Source organism: Mytilus galloprovincialis, chromosome 7 (assembly GCF_965363235.1).
Source record: "Mytilus galloprovincialis chromosome 7, xbMytGall1.hap1.1, whole genome shotgun sequence".
Taxonomy (NCBI): Eukaryota; Metazoa; Mollusca; class Bivalvia; order Mytilida; family Mytilidae; genus Mytilus; species Mytilus galloprovincialis.
The window spans coordinates 6,347,908-6,367,871 of record NC_134844.1 but is presented as its reverse complement, the minus strand read 5'-3'; the positions used below and the strand labels follow the sequence as shown (position 1 = coordinate 6,367,871).

At 33.0% G+C, this 19,964-nt stretch overlaps 1 protein-coding gene across 1 annotated transcript; it reads left to right on the top strand.

Annotated features, from left to right (window-relative positions):
- The first annotated feature begins 1,203 nt into the window (after positions 1 to 1,203).
- Positions 1,204 to 19,685, top strand: LOC143082208 (peroxidase-like protein). Its single transcript, XM_076257789.1, has 12 exons — positions 1,204 to 1,333; positions 2,622 to 2,833; positions 3,860 to 4,057; positions 5,071 to 5,113; positions 5,949 to 6,052; positions 7,090 to 7,191; positions 13,046 to 13,126; positions 14,074 to 14,632; positions 16,088 to 16,246; positions 16,812 to 16,981; positions 17,603 to 17,705; positions 19,565 to 19,685. The coding sequence occupies exons 1-12, from the start codon at positions 1,233 to 1,235 to the stop codon at positions 19,632 to 19,634; spliced, it is 1,902 nt and encodes a 633-aa protein (XP_076113904.1). The 5' UTR covers positions 1,204 to 1,232; the 3' UTR covers positions 19,635 to 19,685.
- Positions 19,686 to 19,964: the final 279 nt, after the last annotated feature.

Below are 19,964 nucleotides of genomic sequence, written 5' to 3'. Positions count from 1 at the left end.
GTTTATCAGGTCAAGATCTATCTGCCCTGAAATTTTCAGATGAATCGGACAACCCGTTGTTGGATTGCTGCCTCTGAATTGGTAATTTTAAGGAAATTTTGCTGTTTTTGGTTATTATCTTTTACGTTTATTATTATTATAGGTAGAGATACACTGTTAACAGCAATAAAATAAATGTTCAGCAAAGTAAGATTTACAAATAAGTCAACATGACCGAAATGGTCAAGTGACCCCCTAAGGAGTTATTGTCCTTTATAGTCAATTTTTAACAATTTTCATAAGATTTGTAAATTTTTACTAACATTTCCCACTGAAACTACTGGGGCAAGTTCATTATAGATAGAGACAATTGTAAGCAGCAAGAATGTTCAGTAAAGTAAGATGTACAAACACATCACCATCACCAAAACACATTTTTTTCATGAATCCATCTGCTTCCTTTGTTTAATATTCACATAGACAAAGTTGAGCGACACAGGCTTAGAGCCTCTAGTTATATAGAAGATAACAAGGGGACAATCAATATGGAAAATCTTGACGAATACCATTAATTTGCGGAGTTTGCGGGTAGTTCCACGTTTTATAAACCTTAGAGACGCTTTTTGTAGATTTCACAAAAGAATAGGCACATGTCGTCGCTACAAAACACCAAATAATCAGCCATATTAGAATAGCTCAATATGAATTTTCTTCCGAACACCACGATTCGGGTTTTTAATCATTGCTCATCTTTTTTATAATCATTTTCATGTGCTGCATTGCGTTAAATACCAACAATAAATGAATCACTTTATATTTTGCTGCATTGTGTTAAATACCAACAATAAATGAATCACTTTATATTTTGCTGCATTGCGTTAAATACTAACAATAAATGAATCACTTTATATTTTGCTGCATTGCGCTAAATACCAACAATAAATGAATCACTTTATATTTTGCAATAAATCGTGATATTTCTTTGGCAGTGAATTGTAAATTATTGCCAAGCAATTTATATATAAATATTTCTCAATAGGATTCATTTTCTATTTTGAATAGCAATTTTGTTCATTGTTTGTTTGTTTTTGTTTTTTTAATTTATATAACTATTGACATCTTAGAGTTGGAGGATATATATCAAAGGAAAAACATACAATATAAATGTAATTAAAACAGTACAAAATCAGACACTTTTATTAATCTGAACAGGTATAGGACAAAGGCGACTGGGTTACGATCCAGTGTCCATAATGAGTTTATTCAGTAGAGTGAAAGCAGCACCAGTACGAGTCTCCTCAATGGCCAGGTCAGCTGATATCTCAGAAATTGCTTCAGACATAATCACAAGAAGGTTAGAATCAAATATTCATTTATCATTAAAAAAACCCATAATGAATAAAGTAGAACATAAATTGAAATAGTTTTGGGTCTGACAATTAAGATGGAGGGTCATGGAGTAATTGGTCAGGTAACTAATTCAGAAGACAAATTGATTCCAAGGACAATGTCTTCCTCTAGATACCTCAGTAGATTCATGGCTGGTGGTGAATGCATAGCCAGAGACACACCCGGTCTCGCGCCATTTTAAATTCATAACTCTTAATTAATAAAGTACACAGATGTATTGATAAAAATTTACACCGTTTTGGATCAAAAGACTGAACAATTTATTTGCACGGTAACCAAAGCCAAATTGGTTACAAGGACAAACAAAGCAGCGGCCAAAGTTTGACAATGTTGACCTATAGATACATCGTAAGTACTACTTATTTAGTGGATTATTTGCTGTCGTAATGACTTATAACACCACAATCCCCTTTTATTCGTCATTATAAAAAGGAACAACAACAACTGCAATATCAATTATGATAATAATAAAAACAATATTATAAGGCTATTACATTAATCGTCGAGGAATATTGTCCCGAATAGACTTATATATTGCATGAGCTGTTAAGTGCAAAACACATTCTACGAGTAATGTTCACGTTCACCAATATTCATGGAAATGCTTTACAAAATTCCACGCAAATCTAAAAAAAAAAAAAATGTAAAAAAATAAAATAGAGAAAAACATCGTAAATGAATGATTTCTTATTTCTACAAAACGTTCAATATAATTATCTCATACAATACATGTTAGTAGACAAGACTTCATTAGAAAAGCTCGTGAAAAAACAAATTGGAAACCAAAAACATTTAAGTAAGCTATATAGAAAAGAAGATGTGGTATGATTGCCAATGAGACAACTCTTCACAAGAGACCAAATGACAGAGAATTTAACAGCTATAGTTCACCGTAAGGGCTTCAATAATGAGCAAAGTTCGTCATATGCTGTCATCATTATACTCCTTTCAGTGTGTTCAGATTTAAAACAAAGCGAGAAGAGCCAATGGTACAATACAAAATAACAAGTGAAAAAATAAAAAAGTAACAATTTGCCTAAATATTTAATGACAAAAAGACAAATCATAATTTAAGCCCTTATACGGAAAACTAAAGATGAAACCTACCTGAACACGGAGGCGACCTCGGATATCATAGAAGGATCAGTAGTTCTTTCTACACTAGTGATAAGAAAAAGCTATTACTTAAGATAAGTACCGGAACCGTATGAATGAGTCCGATCTAATTGTAGAATGAGTATAACCATGGGCGACCTTCAAAGCTTAGGTATGAGCCAGAGATTTGTTACTGCAATGGACAGTAACTGTGCCTTGAAAAATATAATGTGCAACCCTGATGACATATATAGACAACCAAATGGAGTCTGTAACAATTTGAAAAACCCAATGTGGGGATCTTCTATAACACCACAGCCTCGGTTTATTCCTCCACACTACGGGGATGGTAAGTATTATGATCAAAAAGATTTTAAGACAGACACGACTGAGAAAGAAAGCTTTACAAACAGTTAGAAAAGAACCAAGAGAGAATAATATTAAATATTTATTTAATTTCCAGGTTTTGGCCTTCCTACACATTTGGATGTATCTACTATGTATTTGGCTACCTCGTAACCTGAATTACAATAAAAAAAAAACAAAAAAAAAACCGGTTGAATAGGCTTGACATCTAACATCTCTAACATTCAAACCCCTACTAACAAGAGTTTTCTCATTGGCAATCATACCACATCTTCTAATTTTACAAGGAGTTTCAGGGTAAAACATGTCGCACCAGGAAATTCCAGGATTCCTAAGGTAAAAGCTATTTAAACAACGAGTAACCCTGATTACTTCTCATTTGCACCACAATTTAATAGAGAATGTCACCAAGCATCAATTATTTTGTCAAACATATGGAAAGCGGCCAAATCATAGATTAAGGTGAAAAACACACAAAACTGTATGAGTACCTCAATATGTTATGTTTTAATGGAAACCAGGAGAAATTAGTTTCATTCACTTTCCACCTATTGTGTAATGCTTCCTGATATTCACTCTTAATTGTTTACTCTAGGGGTACACCGGTGCCCTCCGTGACGGCTCCCATTCACTATACACTATAAAGTTCATATGCTTTGTTTATTTGATAAACTATAATATTCATCATTATGATGACGAGATTTGCCTTTTTGCCGTTTCTATGTATTTCAAATGTTAAGGATTTAGTGTTCGCGATGAAGGTGAATTAACAAAAGCACTTCGGCCGACCGAAATTTAATTAATATTTTGTTTCTTGTTTCAAAGGTTCAAGGTTTAACTTTTGAATAATGTTTCGAATTTTTATACGTCACACATCGACATTAGTTTTTTTTCTTCATATTACAAGAACGTACATTTTTCGGAAATCTTACCTATAATGATATTTGACTTCCGTAAAACTGCTTTGCATGTATTTGATGTCTAAACTTTTATTCTATTTTGTAAAAAGGTAAGAACATTGGCATTATTCCCCGTTATCTGAGTGTAAGTGGTGAACCATTGCCTAATCCCCGACACATCAGTACTTCTGTTCACAATGGAGGTATCAGCCCACCTAGAGGCTGTCAATTTACTGTTTTACTGACGTTCTTTGGCCAGTTTGTAGATCATGACGTCATATCTACACCAACAAAAGAAGATAGAGAAGGTATGAAAAGATAACAGTTACCCTTGTCTTGCTCAGGTATGACAGGAGCTAATTACCCTTCCGAGGTACATGAGATTACTAATAGTTTGATTAAAATAGTATTCGTGTTGCTCTTGCTTTATATTTTGTGTGTTTTTTTTCAATTATTTTGCAATGTTTGTAATGTTTCTACAGGTTACATTCTAATCTATCCTTTGTCCTGAAAATGTGTTTCTTAATTTCAAAATTTCCAATTTGGTCCAGTTGAAGGATCGGAACATATACATAAAAGCTATTCGAATTTGGTGATGTCTTAGGGTATGCATGATAAGAGTCAATTACTAGTCCACGATTTTTCTTTAAAATAACTTATCAACGTATTCAATAGAAGTAAGTAGACGGGTGTCACATGGGAAGGGACATGCTTACTTGTCTGCAGAAAAAAGGAAGATAACCTCTGATTTTTTTGCGGTGTTCGCATAGCCCATTCTTTGGCTCTTTGAGTAAAGTTTTGAAGACTCTTGGTTGCCTTTTCGTTGCTTTCACTTTTTGCCCTGACTTATGATTTAGTCGGTTTCATTTCGACTTGTAGCACTAGCTCACTAGCTCCGGTGATGACAAGAAAATATGATTCGCGTTTAGTCATCGAGGTTAGCACTAGCCTAGAGGTATGCTCATGTGATGACACGAAATACGATTGACGCGGTCATTTTCAGTGTTGTTTTCTTCCCCGAGATTTAAATAGCGTAAGCACAATAAGGAACTTTAGAAATAGTCGATTTGAATGCTGTGTATTTTCATTATTTATTTGACATTCCAAAAAAGGAGACGTAGGTATTCGTGAATGAAACAACAACCCAACGACACAAAAAAAAAGGAAAAAAAAAAAAAGACATATGGTAAACATAAAGTGGTCTTTATGGCCCACATTTGATCACAATGACTACCATGTCCGACTTCAATATCTGAAACGTTTTTTTTTTCTTTCGATTTTCTGTTTTAATTGTCTTAAAAATATTGTTGATATTTTTCAGGCGTTGAGTTTAGATGTTGTCATGGGAATATGCCAATTTTGAGGTAGAGTAATTTGGACCATGAAACAATGGACTAGAAGCCAAGAGGAGTATAAAAAACAACAAGAAGCAAGAAGAAGAGACACAAAAACTTCATTTAGATAAAAAAAAAGAAAGAAAAAAAAAAGGAAAAAGACATAAAAAACTTCCAACAGTATACACACTCTGCATATAACACAAAAGATTGAACAGTTTGAGCCCTATTTAAAAGTCTGAGGCGAAGCCAGAATCTCCAGAAGGGTCAACAGTTCCTGCTTTAGTATAATTGACAACTTGACAACAATTTCGTTAATCGTGTTAATTGTCATTGACAAGTTAAACATAATAATACATAATATAATACAACAACGGATTGTTATAAGTGTTTTTCTAGTTCTAAGACGCCATCATCTTTGGTAACAATTGACGAATCTTCAATATCGTGTCCTAAAATGGTAAAACTAGCCAAATATCGAAATAAAGAAAAAAGAAAAAAGAAAAAAAAAGAAATTGTCTAATTAAAAGCTTAAAAAAGCAATCACATGTTACGTTAATGGGTTGGTCAAACCATCTTACACTCTGTATATTGATCTGACTGTCTATTGTATTGCAGTTTATACGTTTTCACAAATGAAGAGGTTGAGGCACAATACATGAAGTGGCTGTGCAATTCATTTTCTCTAGTCTAACATGACATTCCTTTGTTTTCTCTAGTCTATATGACATTCCTTTGTTTTCTCTAGTCTAACATGACATTCCTTTGTTTTCTCTAGTCTAACATGACATTCCATTGTTTTCTCTAGTCTAACATGACATTCCTTTGTTTTCTCTAGTCTAACATGGCATTCCTTTGTTTTTAGACGACCGGAATGTTTTCCCTTCGGTACACCGCCAGGAGAGTTTAACTCGACTTGTATGCATTTTGTTAGGTCTGAAATTGCTCCAACAGTAGACTGTTTACCAGGTAATGTCATCAATATATGTAAATGATAATTTTGTTAATGATATTTTTCAAACAATTGTTATTATCATTATGCTTGGGACACCGTTCCTAATAGTATTCGACAAACACTTATTAATCTTCTTTATAACAAAATATTTAAGCAGATTATACTAAAAACTTTATACACAGCTACTTTTGCATAGGTACTATTTCTGTTCCAAAAATTTATAGTACTGGAAATCTACTTTTAATATTCAGTACTATTTTTGTACTTTAAAATTATTGTAATATTTAGGTACCTGTATTTTACAGTACTTGATTTGTACTTGAAATTTAAGTACTACAGATTTTTGGTAAGACCGTTACATTTTCAGCATTTTGAAGGTTTGTCTATTCAAATCTCTTTACGTTATGATTTCCAAACATGGAATATTAAGATCACTGTTGGTATTATTTCTGTACCAAAACTTTTAGAACAAATCAAGTACTGTAAAATACAGGTACCTAAATATTACAATAATTTTAAAGTAACAAAATGAAATAAAAGTAAATTTCAAGTACTACAGATTTTAAGTACAGAAATAGTACCTATGCAAAAGTAGCTATGTATCGGAAAACGAATTGTTGATATGAGAACTAAGCATGGATGGCTGATGCATTATTGACACACGAATAAAAAACAGTTAAAAAAAGCCAAATAAATGACGAAGCTGAAGAGCATTGAGGAGACAAAATTTAAGACAAAACAAGAGATTAAGATGTTCTTGATTAAGTTTGAGAAGTTCTGACGACGTATTGTGACTAAATTTAGAATTAGTGACAAAAACAATCAAAAGATGCACATGACTGGTGTAAAAATTACTGCCGATGGACACGACGATCATGGGGGAAAAAATCACAAATATAAAGTAAATATAATGTGTACAGTTTCGGTTGCTAGATTATTGTGCCTATTAATTTAACAGCATCATAATTTTATTCATACAGAAAATATTTAAGGAATAGTATTATGCGATAGTTTCAAAAAATGCATTCATTTGAGTCTTTTAATGCAACAGGTCCACGAAACCAGATGAACCAGGCTTCTTCCTTCCTTGATCTATCAGTAACGTATGGCAGCACACACGAAACAGAAGAGGACCTTGTTGATTTTAGCACAGGTAAGCAACGTAAATTTTCAATCTTGTAATAAAAGGCATAAGAACAAGAATCAGTACTTGCTAATACTACTAATAATAATGAAATAGAATCTCGAGTTCAAAATTTACCGACTTTGTTTAGGAGAGTCGTACGGAATCAAACAAACAAGACAAACATAAAAACGAGCAGTTATTAAGGCGAAGTGTACGTAATTGCACGCCTCTAGCGGAATACGGGATTAAAAACGGTCGTCGTTAGTTACGCAAGTTATCTCCCTTACTCCAAGAAAGGACACACGAAAGAGAAACTACTTTCTGCGGTCTATAATGAATCCAACAAGCACGCCTGTGCTGTCTTAAACCTCATATAAATTATCTAAATAACTCCAATTAGAAATCACAGCATTCTGTACGTTGTTCTGTGTGCAACCTGACCTAAAAAAAAAAAAAACACTGGTTTTTATTTTGTTTCATGTAGACGCGTAGGACATGTAGGAGAAGGCATTTCGTGTTTATGATATCAACAGAAAGAAAAAATGCCTCACAACAAAATTATAAACAAATAAACAAATAAACATGTAACAATTTTTCTTCTATTGATATCAAATTAATTAAAATGAAACCTGAATTGACCCAACAATATCGTTTTAAAAAGCCGTAGTCTTGAACGAAAAACACAGTACTCAACGTAAAGTTTTATAATAGGTCATGTAGGTTACAAATAATTAATGAAAGACGTGTGAATTTAATTGTTTAATTAAAAAGACGTTGAAATATTCTTATTTTGTGCAATTGAAAATTTAAAGACATGATTTATATTCATATAAGAAATCAGACGATACCAAGGGAATAATTTGACCACTGGTGCAAAACTTACCAGTCGGAGGAACAAAGACGGAAAACAAACAAAAAATAAACAAATTAGGCCCTAAAATTACCTCGAAAATTACCCAGTTAACTTAAAAGTTGTCTCACTCTAACATTTATCTTAAAATAAGTAAAAATTATGTCATTCAACAACTTTTTCTACAGTACATGTGCAGAAAATAAACAGGTGTCTTCTATTCCGTCCGCAATTTATGGAAAAACTAAATCTAAATTTAGAACCATATTGAAATTGAAAGTACACATGTAAGATAAAATATAACATGTCATTTCTTCTTTCACAAATTCCAATTTCGAAGAGATATATAGCGAAATCTGTTTTCTTTTATTTTGCCTGTGTGCATCATTCAAAATTAGAGAATGTAATTTTGAAGTATCAAGTCTCAATTCAAGAATATGAATGAATAGAATATAGAATTACGGGGGGGGCCTTTATCGGAACTCCGGGATCGGGTGTTTCTAAGCTTGAGATTTCGGGATCCGGGAATTCTATTTCTGAATTTCGGGTAGTCGGGATTTAATTTTTTTTTAAATTCGGGACCTCAGGATTTCGTGTTTTTAAACCCGTGATTTCGGGATCAGGATCCCTCCTTCCCTCTATTATGGTTAAAGAAAAGAGGTCAGGGAAGTTTTGTGATACTTGTAACTGCAATTTAATATCATATTTAATGGAATGAGAGGTTAAATGTGTTCAGACTATTACATTTCGATTTTTTTTAAAATTTAACCCAAGTTTACTGCAAGGAGTGTTTAACGACCTCGATGATTATCCATGATCACCTAGTTCATGATCATACAAGAATTGAGAAGCCTGTGGTTTACTAGTCTTATAATATGAGACTTTGTAGTTCATATAATTTACATTCAACGTTTTTAATCGAATATTTCAAGGCTTTTTGACTATCAATGTTGACCCCTCCCCCAATTGATTGGATAAAATGAATGGATTGCCGCCCCTATTTCAAACTGAAGTCCTATAAACTGACAGGTATTCGAATTTGTTAAAAGAAATAATTGGTATCTCACAGGGGCGTAGCTGCCGTTAGGCACTTTAGGCACGTGCCTACACATAATTTTTTTTCACATTTTTTTTGTTTTATTAAAAAATATTAATAAACAACGTTATCTGTAGATGAAAGCCGGTGAAGTTGTCAAAACTCTTTAATTATCGAATGTCATGTGTACACAGTTGACTGAATACCTAGCTACGCCTCTGTCTCATATTGATTCAATACAGTAATGCCGAACAAAAATCATTTGTTTCCGCGAATTCCGAACAGTTAGAAATATATTCCCGAGTTTCAATTTGAGTAACTCGAATAATTCAAACCCTTTCCATGTCCGATTTTTTCTCACACGAGAAATGTAGCATTCATACATCAGCTGAATAATACGACTGAATTATTCGGGTTACAATTTGCACATAAAAGTAAAGGTCCAGCCCGACTTTCGGAAAAGGACTGGTGTAGATTTCAGATTGATTTCCAGATAAAAATCATACAAAAATGTTTCATGCAAATATTCGTCTACAGACGTGTAAAGTTCTACAACGGTTACTAGCAGGTCTTGATTGTGATAAAAAGAAGCGCATGTAATGCATAAAATATATAATGTCGTGGCTCAGGGATGTGTTGAATTATAGAGATGCTTATCAGGGCCGTAACTAGGGTTCGAATTCTGGGGATGCACGGGTTCGGGGCCGCTGATAGAGGCTCCCAAGAGAGGTGTGGGGGCGCAGCCCCCACCGATTTTTCTCTCTCAGTAAAACTGCTAAAAATGACCCGTTTTCCTTTGATTTCCTTACTTTAAAAAACATCAGTATTGCTGGATCCTGGAAGCAATTTTTATGCAAACAGTTATTATTTGTATTTAAAGATATTTTTGTTACAAATCAAACTGGTAAGTTATAAAAAAAAACACATACCATAAAGCAAGATCATAGAATGCAAGATATTTTTTTTTATCGAGGACCTAGAATTTCAATATTGTTGAAAGCTGAACAGACATGTATATAACTACAATCAGGGACTTTCTATACCAGTATATACTTAGTATAGAAAGTCCCTGCTACAACGAACGGGAGTGTTTTTAAAACTACTAAAGCATTGCATGACCATAAAGCTCTTGTACGATCGGGAGACGTTCAAAAATGATCCAACAGCTGATTCAGCCGATCACGAATTTCCGAGATCATAAAAGATTCACAATACAAAGGGAACTTCCTCTAGTTAATTCAGCCCCTGTGGCTAAATAAATGTGAATAGTTATAGTTTTATTCAAAATGTCGAAAGCAAAGTTTCGTATGTGTTCTCCTACGAATACTGCATAACAGACGGACGGCTACACGAAAAAAGACAAATATACTGAAACAGTTCACTATTGATCGAAAATCCGGAAAATGACAGATATATCACGTATCATGATAACACTGTTAAAACTGTAAACTTGTGTTGTTGGCATGGAAACAAGGCTTCCCTTGGATTATATATATAGGCATTTATGCATATTTCAGCAAGAGACCTATTATTGAATGAAATTCAGACAAATTAATACAAATATATAGACTATAGCCCCAGAACTGACTAATGAGTTATGTCCCCTTTTGGAACTCTACGGTAATAAGAGACAGAAGATCTACACAAAAATTGTTACTCGGAATAATGATTTACATGCCATTTCTGGTATATTTTTTTTAATTTTCCAACTTATCCGTACACTGCTATTCTAATTCATATTTTTTTTCGGTAATTGGTTATTTTTCCAAAACTCTTTCCTTGTGCGAAGCCATTCCAGATGAAAACCATTTTAACATTGCGCACTTACAACATCGGAAAAAGATTTAAACCAATAAAATATTTTTTTTTGTTATTTCTGAAAATGAACCGTAACCATTTATAGAAGACAGACATAAAGGTGGAAAACGAGAGGCGAACTATACCAAAGGGACTTTCAAACTTGTTAGTCGAATTCTAACATAAACTGCTAATGCCATGGCTAAAAATGAAAGAGACAAAAATGACAAAAACAGTTGACAAAACACAACATAGAAAACTAAAGACTGAGGAGCATGAACCTAAAAAGAAATCAGGGGTAAGCAGATCCTGCCCCACATGTTGCACCCGTCGTGGTATTGCTCATGTAAGGACAATCCGAATTGAGTAGGTCACATTCGAGGAAAAGAAGGACAGGATTGTTCTAACGTCGATTGTAATATATCACTCATCATCTGTGAAACAGATATTCCATGACGGTCAACTAAATCGTGAAGGCGCACGCGGTAAATGTTTTGAAGAGACTTTTTTAAATTGGAACTCTTGGTTTTATAGCCTCCTTGACAGCAGCAACCCTCTATCAAGGAAAACATGATAGGAAACGTAAGCCATTGACTATTCACCAATAATGTAGTAAGATTTAGTAATGAAATTAGAACATCAGTAAACTACTGCTGTCTTTATTTTCTTAGAGTAAGACATGTGAACTGCAGGTTTGCTAATCAACGATAAGTACAAGGCCGTAGCTAGGCATCTTATTTTAGTGAGGCAAAAGAATTGAGCCGAGCGAAGCGAGGCGAAATTTTTTTTTGAAGGGTATGAAATGAATGGTGCAAAATCCTGCATTCTAGGCATTTTTAGAGAGTTTGATAATGTTTTGAATTTGGACACTTTTTATATAATTTTTTTATATTTCAAGACTTTTACTAACACCAAATTTTTAACAACTTTGTTTAAATTTATATGTAAGATAATCATCCAAATATCATTGATTTGAGTCTGCTGCTAGAACATAGAACAAACATCGATTCAGTAGAGTTTGCCAAATTTTTCTATTGCCGGTTCAGTCAAATCGTTTCAGAATCATAATTTGGTCTGCTGATATCCTTATCGCGATGAACATGCAGCATGACAAGACCGCACAATCTCTCGCCACTCATGCATGCTCTTTTCCAAGTTTTCAGTCGTTTCAGGGCATTCTGTGTTTCTTAAGGTAGCACATTATCATCAACAAAACATCGTTAGCAGCATCGGTAGTAACAGTTTTGTTCGAAAAAGGGAATTAAGCTTTCCTGTAAACACCATCATACAGTCGCAGTTACAAAATATTAAACTCGCTTTTATGCTGACAAAGAGTAGACAAACTAGGAATAGAATGAGATAAGATACAGGTATATGATTCTATCTATAGAGTAAGTATGGTTTTTTTTTTCTGGACAAATTTTTTTCGCCACAAGTCAAAACATTTTTTTTCTTTCAATTTTAGCATTACATATAGTGGCAGCTGAGGGTGAAACAAACAATTTTTTTTTCTCAGAATCAAAAACAAATTATTTTTTCCTCCAACAAACTTTTTTTTCCAAATAAAACCATAGCCCCCCAGAAAATCAAATGGTTGCTGCCTAAAGAGAAAGATTAAAGTTCGTGAAATGCCCAGTATACTTGATTTGTCAAAAGTTGGTGAAACGGAGAAATAAATACGACTGTCCCTTTCCGAAGACCAGTACTTGATTTGTCAGTCTACTTATCGTTTTTGGATTGTACTAATGAAGTTATATGCAATACTCAGACTCTGTTCACAAAAATAGTTTACTAGAATTATTCCTTCTTTACCTTCAGTGTCGCTTTTCCCTTTTCTGCAAGAGCCTGTTTTTAACTAGAGATCCATAATGATTATCGTTACTAGGTTAATGCAGAGACATATAATACATTGTATTATATGTGTCTGGTTAATGTAATTGAGAAACATCACCCGTTGAGATGCTGAGTTATATCCAGGAAGAATAGTTTAAAAGGAATGATGACAAGTTATAGAAATCAAGGTTGAGACAGAACAACAAATGACTATTATATTTATATATATGTATAAGAAAAAATAATCAGTGTCGAAATTTAAGTGAGGCATTTGTCTCACTTGCCTCAAGGGTAGCTACGGCCTTGTAAGTATTTAAATCATGATTTACTTTAAAATGTGACATCTCGATTGTATTTTATCATAGGGAAATTGTATGAAGGCTCATTTGGATTGCTTCCACAAGGAGAAGGGGAGTGTATTGAAAACACAAGATGTTTTCGTTCAGGTACGGACAAATAAATGAATGAATAATTTCAGATTGCTTTATAATTGAAAAAAATACAAAAACACATTTTATTGCTCTTAAATAAAAACATTCACATCTATGTTATTATATATGTAAATGTTACAGGCGTTTTATAAATTAAAAGTTTTTAAGATTTTTTTCTTAAATTAAGCTTTTTATTTGTAGAATAATTATATGCAATAAATGCAATTTTTGCAATCTTGGGAATGGAACCCTCTGGAATGGGTTTATGTTTATTTCATTTCGTTTTTTTTCCAGTTTATTTTATACGTGCCAATGTTTCTAAAGTTACTTTAACATCGCAATTATCAATTGTAATGGTTATTCGTAGAACAATTTCAAATTGAAGAAACATCTCCTCCATTTCTATTTTAAGCTCTAAGGCTTTCTTAATCTTTATTTTAAATTTACTTTTATATAACATTTTGAATTATTCGAAATACTATGGATTTTCTATCCTCTGGCGTAATTGACCGTAGATGTTTCATATTTGTAGATTATTATGTGTTGGTCATTGCTACAGTACACAGTCTCTCTCTGTCTGGGTTTTCAACATATTAACTGCTAAAATTTTTTTGTTATTTACAGTTTATATCTATAATAATTTCTAAGAAAATAACCCCAAAACACTAAAAATTTGGTATTCCTTTATAATGTGATCGACAACTTAATCTATATCGGTAATAGTTTTTTGTTTATATAATTGTAATGGATTATATCGAATAGCTTTGGCAGCAATGTTAAGAAAGTTTTCATTCTTAAACTGTTAAGGAACATCGGAAACACTTAATTTAAAGTAACGTTATGTTTCTCTTCAGGAAGTTCAGTTGAAAAGTTATTTTTTATATATGAAACTTGGTTACACTCTGCTGTTGATCTACACGCAATGGCGATGAAATTGACGAAGTATTTTTTTATATTTCAAGGTGACCAAAGACACACAGAAAATCCTTTTCTAAATACAATTCAAACACTGTTCATGCGAGAACATAACAGAATTGCTGATATTTTACACAAGATAAATCTACATTGGAACGGAGAGCGCATATACAAAGAGACAAGGAAACTTTTAACTGGCATTTATCAACACATAGTATTCACAGAATTCTTACCCGCATTGCTAGGTGATGAATTAACTTCGCAATTCGGACTTTTACCAAAGCCTGTTGGATTTAATACACTATATAACGACAATGTAGATGCAGGAACGAGAAATGCCTTTGGAGCGGCTGCGTTTAGAATAGGTCATACCTTTATAGGATCATTAATTGGGTCGAGTGATATGAACTTTAATGAGATGCACAATATCCCATTAGAGAATGAGTTCTTCAACCCCCGCACTATCTATGACAGGAAAAACTTTGGTGTTGAGGGTATCTTAAGATGGATGTTAAATCAATTCCAATCACAATCAGATAGGTTCCTAACACCAACTGTGAGGAATAGGTTATTCCAGACGAGACCAGGCAACGGTTTTGACTTGGGGTAAATATAAGTATATTGAGAAAGCTAGTTTTGGTCAAGTAATCTGTCGAAAATTGAAAAAAAAACACAATCAAGATAGATTTTTTTTAAACATTACGTCAACCAACCACACACTCCCATATGTACTACCGTACTTGAGTAAAAAAAAAACAGAACACAATTTGCCCATGATAATAAGCTTACATTGAAGAATCGAAGAACAAATAATCCCATCAAATGAAAATATGAAATTAAAATCACCTTTGTCGAACAAACTCATCAGACAAGTAACACGTCCAATGAGCATGCAATCATGTAACTCAATTGCTTATTCATGAAATAAATCTATAAAATGACATCAAATATTATATAAAAGTCATAAGGCCAGGATTTTTTAATTTGTTGGTTTACGGATCCGCCGACCCGATTTTTCCGATTTCCAGAATAAAAATAAAATTGACTTTTCATGCTTTTTTATTCCCGCCGACCCTAACAAATGCATTATCCCTGAAAAATAATTAAATAATTTTTTTTTATGAAATGAAATGCATTAATCACTAACAAAATTGATAACACTTTCTGTTGTGAAAAAATAAAACTTCCAGTTTACGTTTCTAAAAATAGACAAATCAATTATAACTGACCTTGAAATGTCGTTTGCGCAAATAATATTGCGGAACGAAACTTGTGTTTAAAACCAATTACACAATAAGTTCGTTTCCCTTATTTGTCATCAGTCCGTAAGATGCATCATCTCATAGAATTAGACTTGTCCAAATGTGGACAGGGTAAAGGCATCACAAGTTGAAGTACTGAATATTAACAAATCATTTGGAATTTTCTTGTTTCATAGATAATAAAAAAATTATCGTCCATTTGGATAAAAAACGGGAATGCGAGACAACAGATTAACCCGATAATCTCGTTTTCCAGTGGACGAGTCTATTAGGTTTTTAACACGTGTGTTGAAACTTATTTTCGTACGACGTTTTTACATTTTTTTCTTTATCAGTTTTCGTGCTTGAAGATCATTTTTCACCAAGTTTTCTGGAATTGATAAAGAGCTACGCGAATTTATTTTTCTTGTTTCTGAAATGACGATTTAATTTCGTCTTTGACCGTGCACCCCCCTTTTTTTACTGTAAATTATTAGACAAATTATGTCATGCGATGTTTATAACAGTTGAGCAATAATATTTCATCGAACTAAAATTTAAGAAATGATGATAAAATAGCATAACAAACATATTGTTAGAAAGGTGAAATATATATTGATTTTGCGTATTTTTCTGTCTTCAAAGATGATTTTTTTTCTTTTTTTTTTCCCGACCGACCGACCCGACTTTTTCATGGGGAAAATCCGTAAACCATCAAATTAAAAAACCGTGGCCTAACATCTTCATTGGTAGACAGATAATAAAAACATTATTTCAGAATACATGATTTGAAAGAAATTTTTTTATTTATTTTAAATAGTGCCCTGAATATCCAGAGAGGTCGAGACCATGGACTACCATCATACAACAGCTTTAGACGGCATTGTGGTTTGCAACCTGCTTGGACTTTTATTGCTGGACCAACTGGACTTGTAGACCACGACAAAGGGGCTGCGTTATCCTTGCAAAAGATATACAAGTAAGATATAATTTGTATGTTCACGTTTACTAAATGCTGTTCTTTTATATTATTTTTTAATTTCGAATTGACATCTCCTTATCAAACATTTAGTATTTTCTTAAATTAACCTCAGGAATAGATGACCTTAGCTGCATTTGGCAAAACTTTTACGATATTTTGGTTCTCAACACTCTTCAACTTCGTACTTTGTTTGGCCTTTTTTTTTTAACATTTTTTTATTGGAGCTTTCGGATGAGTCTTTTGTAGACGGAACGCGTGTATCAATGATAAGTTTGTTTACAGTACTTCTGTCTTGACTTGAGTTATCATTGATATGTTTATAATAATAAATTAACTGTTAACAACAATTTGAATTTTTTGAAAAACTAAGGCTTTTCTACCTTAGGAGTAGATACCTTAGCTTTATTTGGAAAAACTTTTACGATATTTTGGTTCTCAACGCTCTTCAACTTCGTACTTTGTTTGGCTTTTTTTTACATTTTTTTTATTCGTGCTTTCGGATGAGTCTTTTGTAGACGGAACGCGTGTATCAATGATAAGTTATGTTTTTCTTCTTCTACAGACATCCTGACGATATAGATTTATTTCCCGGGGGACTGTCGGAAACGCCCCATAAAGGTTCATTGGTCGGGCCAACATTTGGTTGTCTTATAGGCTTACAGTTCTTAATGTACAAAACAGGAGACAGATTTTATTATGAAAACAAATTTCCGCAAACAGGATTTACCAGTGGTAAGTGCATTTGCCAATAGTGTTAAGGGACACTTTCTCGTATGACACACATAATGATAGGTCACGCGCATGTATGAAATCAATTTTGATTGGTCACTCGCAGTAATGCACAATAAGCATGTTACGTATTTCCATGCACATGACATGACTTAAGGCATATACAAATAAAACTCAAACCTTCCAGGGTTGACTATACCTGAGAAAGTTGCAATTCTGTAGCTAACTTGATCAAGTAGTAAGCAAAATACTAAGAACAAAGGGAAACCATTTGTCAACGAAAAAAAAACCCAAAACACAACAGACAACAGTCTCCGAGACAAGTTTGCATTTCCGCTGATCAAAATGATGTAACTATATTTTTTTCAAGAAAAACAATTCGAGCAAAATATTCCTCTTCTGACAAAAAAAAACCAAAACAAAATTCAACACATTTTGAATAAGAGCGAATGGAACCTTTGAGATTGTGAGAAAAAAAAAGATGATGCAATAATATTCAAAACCCAAGTTGCTATTAATCATGCTGTTATCTTTTTTTCTTTCGAAGCAATTTTGATTTAAAAGTGCCTTACATATACATTTCTTTCTTCAATAATTGAGCAATGTTTCGTCTGAATATTACAGAACAGTTGAATATAATAAAACAGCAATCATTGTCTTCCCTGTTGTGTCGAAACACTGACATACACTCAGTCCAACCAAAAGCATTTGTTTCACCACTTCCGGGGTAAGTCTGTTTGTAAGTTAAAGGTGCTTAGTTAATGCTGATCTAAACTTAAAAACATGTTTAGAACGGGCTAAGTACAAGTTGTGACCGGATTATAGCTCGAGTGTAAGTTAAGGCTTTAAAGCATGGTCAAGAACAAATCAGTACAGTCAAGTATGTTAAAGATATGATTGGGGTCAAGTTATTTCTAGTTAAATTCACACTCATTCGAGTACAAATCAGTACAATCATGTAAAACCTGAGCCCCTGAAACCTTTATGATACCAGATAGAACGTTGTCCATATTAAACCGTTTAATCTTACTGTGATTATTTTCTAAATAGCATAGGTATCACCTAGTAATGTATCAATTTTCTGAATGTAGAATGAATTCGCTACCTCCACGGGGACTTAAAAATAGCGAACTCTCATTAGTTGTCAAGAACTAAGCAAAATATATTATTTCAAATTTGGCAAAGTTTCTTTGTGGCTTTTAAAGAAACAAATATACTTGAAGTTATTGTATGGTGTCACAAATTGGTTATTTAAACGACAAGTCGGGTCATTGTTTAAGACATCATTCTAATAACTTATTGTAATAATTTCTTTATGATGTCTTTAGTTTATTCAAAGTTATTTTTGCTTTGAATCAATAATTGTTTGTTATTATTATCAGATTATTAAATGGCATTTTTCATATCACATATATTATCAGCCCTAGGTTCAATATCAGCCCAAGAGCCGCATGTTATGATTTTTTTTATCATATGCTTCAACAATGGAGAAAAATATCAAATTCATATATTGATCCTTTTACGTGGTTCCCAAATAGAAGTCAGTCAAAGAATGAAAAGTTCACGGATGTCGGACCCAAAAATGTAGTACATCCGATATGAAATCTTTCTATCATATGCCTCAACAGAGAAAAAAAACCATTTCAATATGGACGAATTGACAAAAAAAAAATTCAACAATATACATAATGAAAAGTTTGGAAAAGTCAACTTTTTATGCCCCACCTACGATAGTAGAGGGGCATTATGTTTTCTGGTCTGTGCCTCCGTTCGTCCGTGCGTCCGTCTGTGTGTCCGTCCGTCCGTTCGCTTCAGGTTAAAGTTTTTGGTCAAGGTAGTTTTTGAAGAAGTTGAAGTCCAATCAACTTGAAACTTAGTACATATGTTCCCCATGATATGATCTTTCTAATTTTAATGCCAAATTATAGTTTTGACCCCAATTTCATGGTCCACTGAACATAGAAAATGATAGTGCGAAGTTCAGGTTAAAGTTTTTGGTCAAGGTAGTTTTTGATGAAGTTAAAGTTACATCAACTTGAAACTTAGTACACATGTTCCCTATGATATGATCTTTCTAATTATAATTCCAAATTATAATTTTGACCCCAATTTCACGGTCAACTGAATATAGAAAATGATAGTGCGAGTGGGACATCCGTGTACTATGGACACATTCTTGTTTTAATATAACTTTCTAAATTATGTTTGAAACTTTTAAAACATGCATTAATTTTATCTAATGATTTTTTTGTTGTTTTTTGTTGTTTTTTTTAAATTATTTTACACACTATACTTTCCAGTATCAAAATAATTGTTTTGGACACTACTTTGTAATGATTTTTACTGAAAACGTAGCATTGAGGTGTAATTTCCGGATTTAGCCGTGTATCACCAGAATGCCAATAACGTTACGGAAAGGCATGTGAAAGCAGTCGAATCATGTGATAAACTTTTATTATCAGCCCGCTAAGCACCATTTCGAAAAATATGGAATTGTGGTTAATTTTATGCTATTATCATACAGTAAAAATCATATGTTATTAAGTCTAAGTATATGATAATACTTATTATATAATATAATTTCAGATGTAAAGAAAGGTATGATATGATTATACAATTATTTAGACAAAGGAGTATCTACAACTTATGGTATTGACGATAGGTTTATTGTTAATGACCACTTGTTTTGTCAATATATTCTTTTCTGATTGTCTTAAGGTGGCTCGGGCCTATTCGAAGTTTCTATCAGAAGTGCCGTATTTTTGGTTATTTTATTCTTTACAGACAATGAATCAATTTGGTAGAAAAAAAATTGGGGGTCACGGACCATTTAAGCTCAAAATTTTACTTCTAAACAGGTATGTAAAAGGGACCATTTTTCAATGAAACGGGATAGGGAAATAGAGGTGTTTTTATCAGAATATCAAAAAAACGTTCTATGACACTTGGTCAAAAACTGTAATATAAAAAGCTGAAATATAGCTTC

Coding starts and splice junctions, on each gene's coding strand:
- LOC143082208 (XM_076257789.1), top strand. CDS start 1,233: ATGAGTTTATTCAGTAGAGTGAAAGCAGCACCAGTACGAGTCTCCTCA. Junction 1,334..2,621: donor TCAGACATAATCACAAGAAG/GTTAGAATCAAA, acceptor ATCTAATTGTAG/AATGAGTATAACCATGGGCG. Junction 17,706..19,564: donor TTTGTTTCACCACTTCCGGG/GTAAGTCTGTTT, acceptor ATATAATTTCAG/ATGTAAAGAAAGGTATGATA.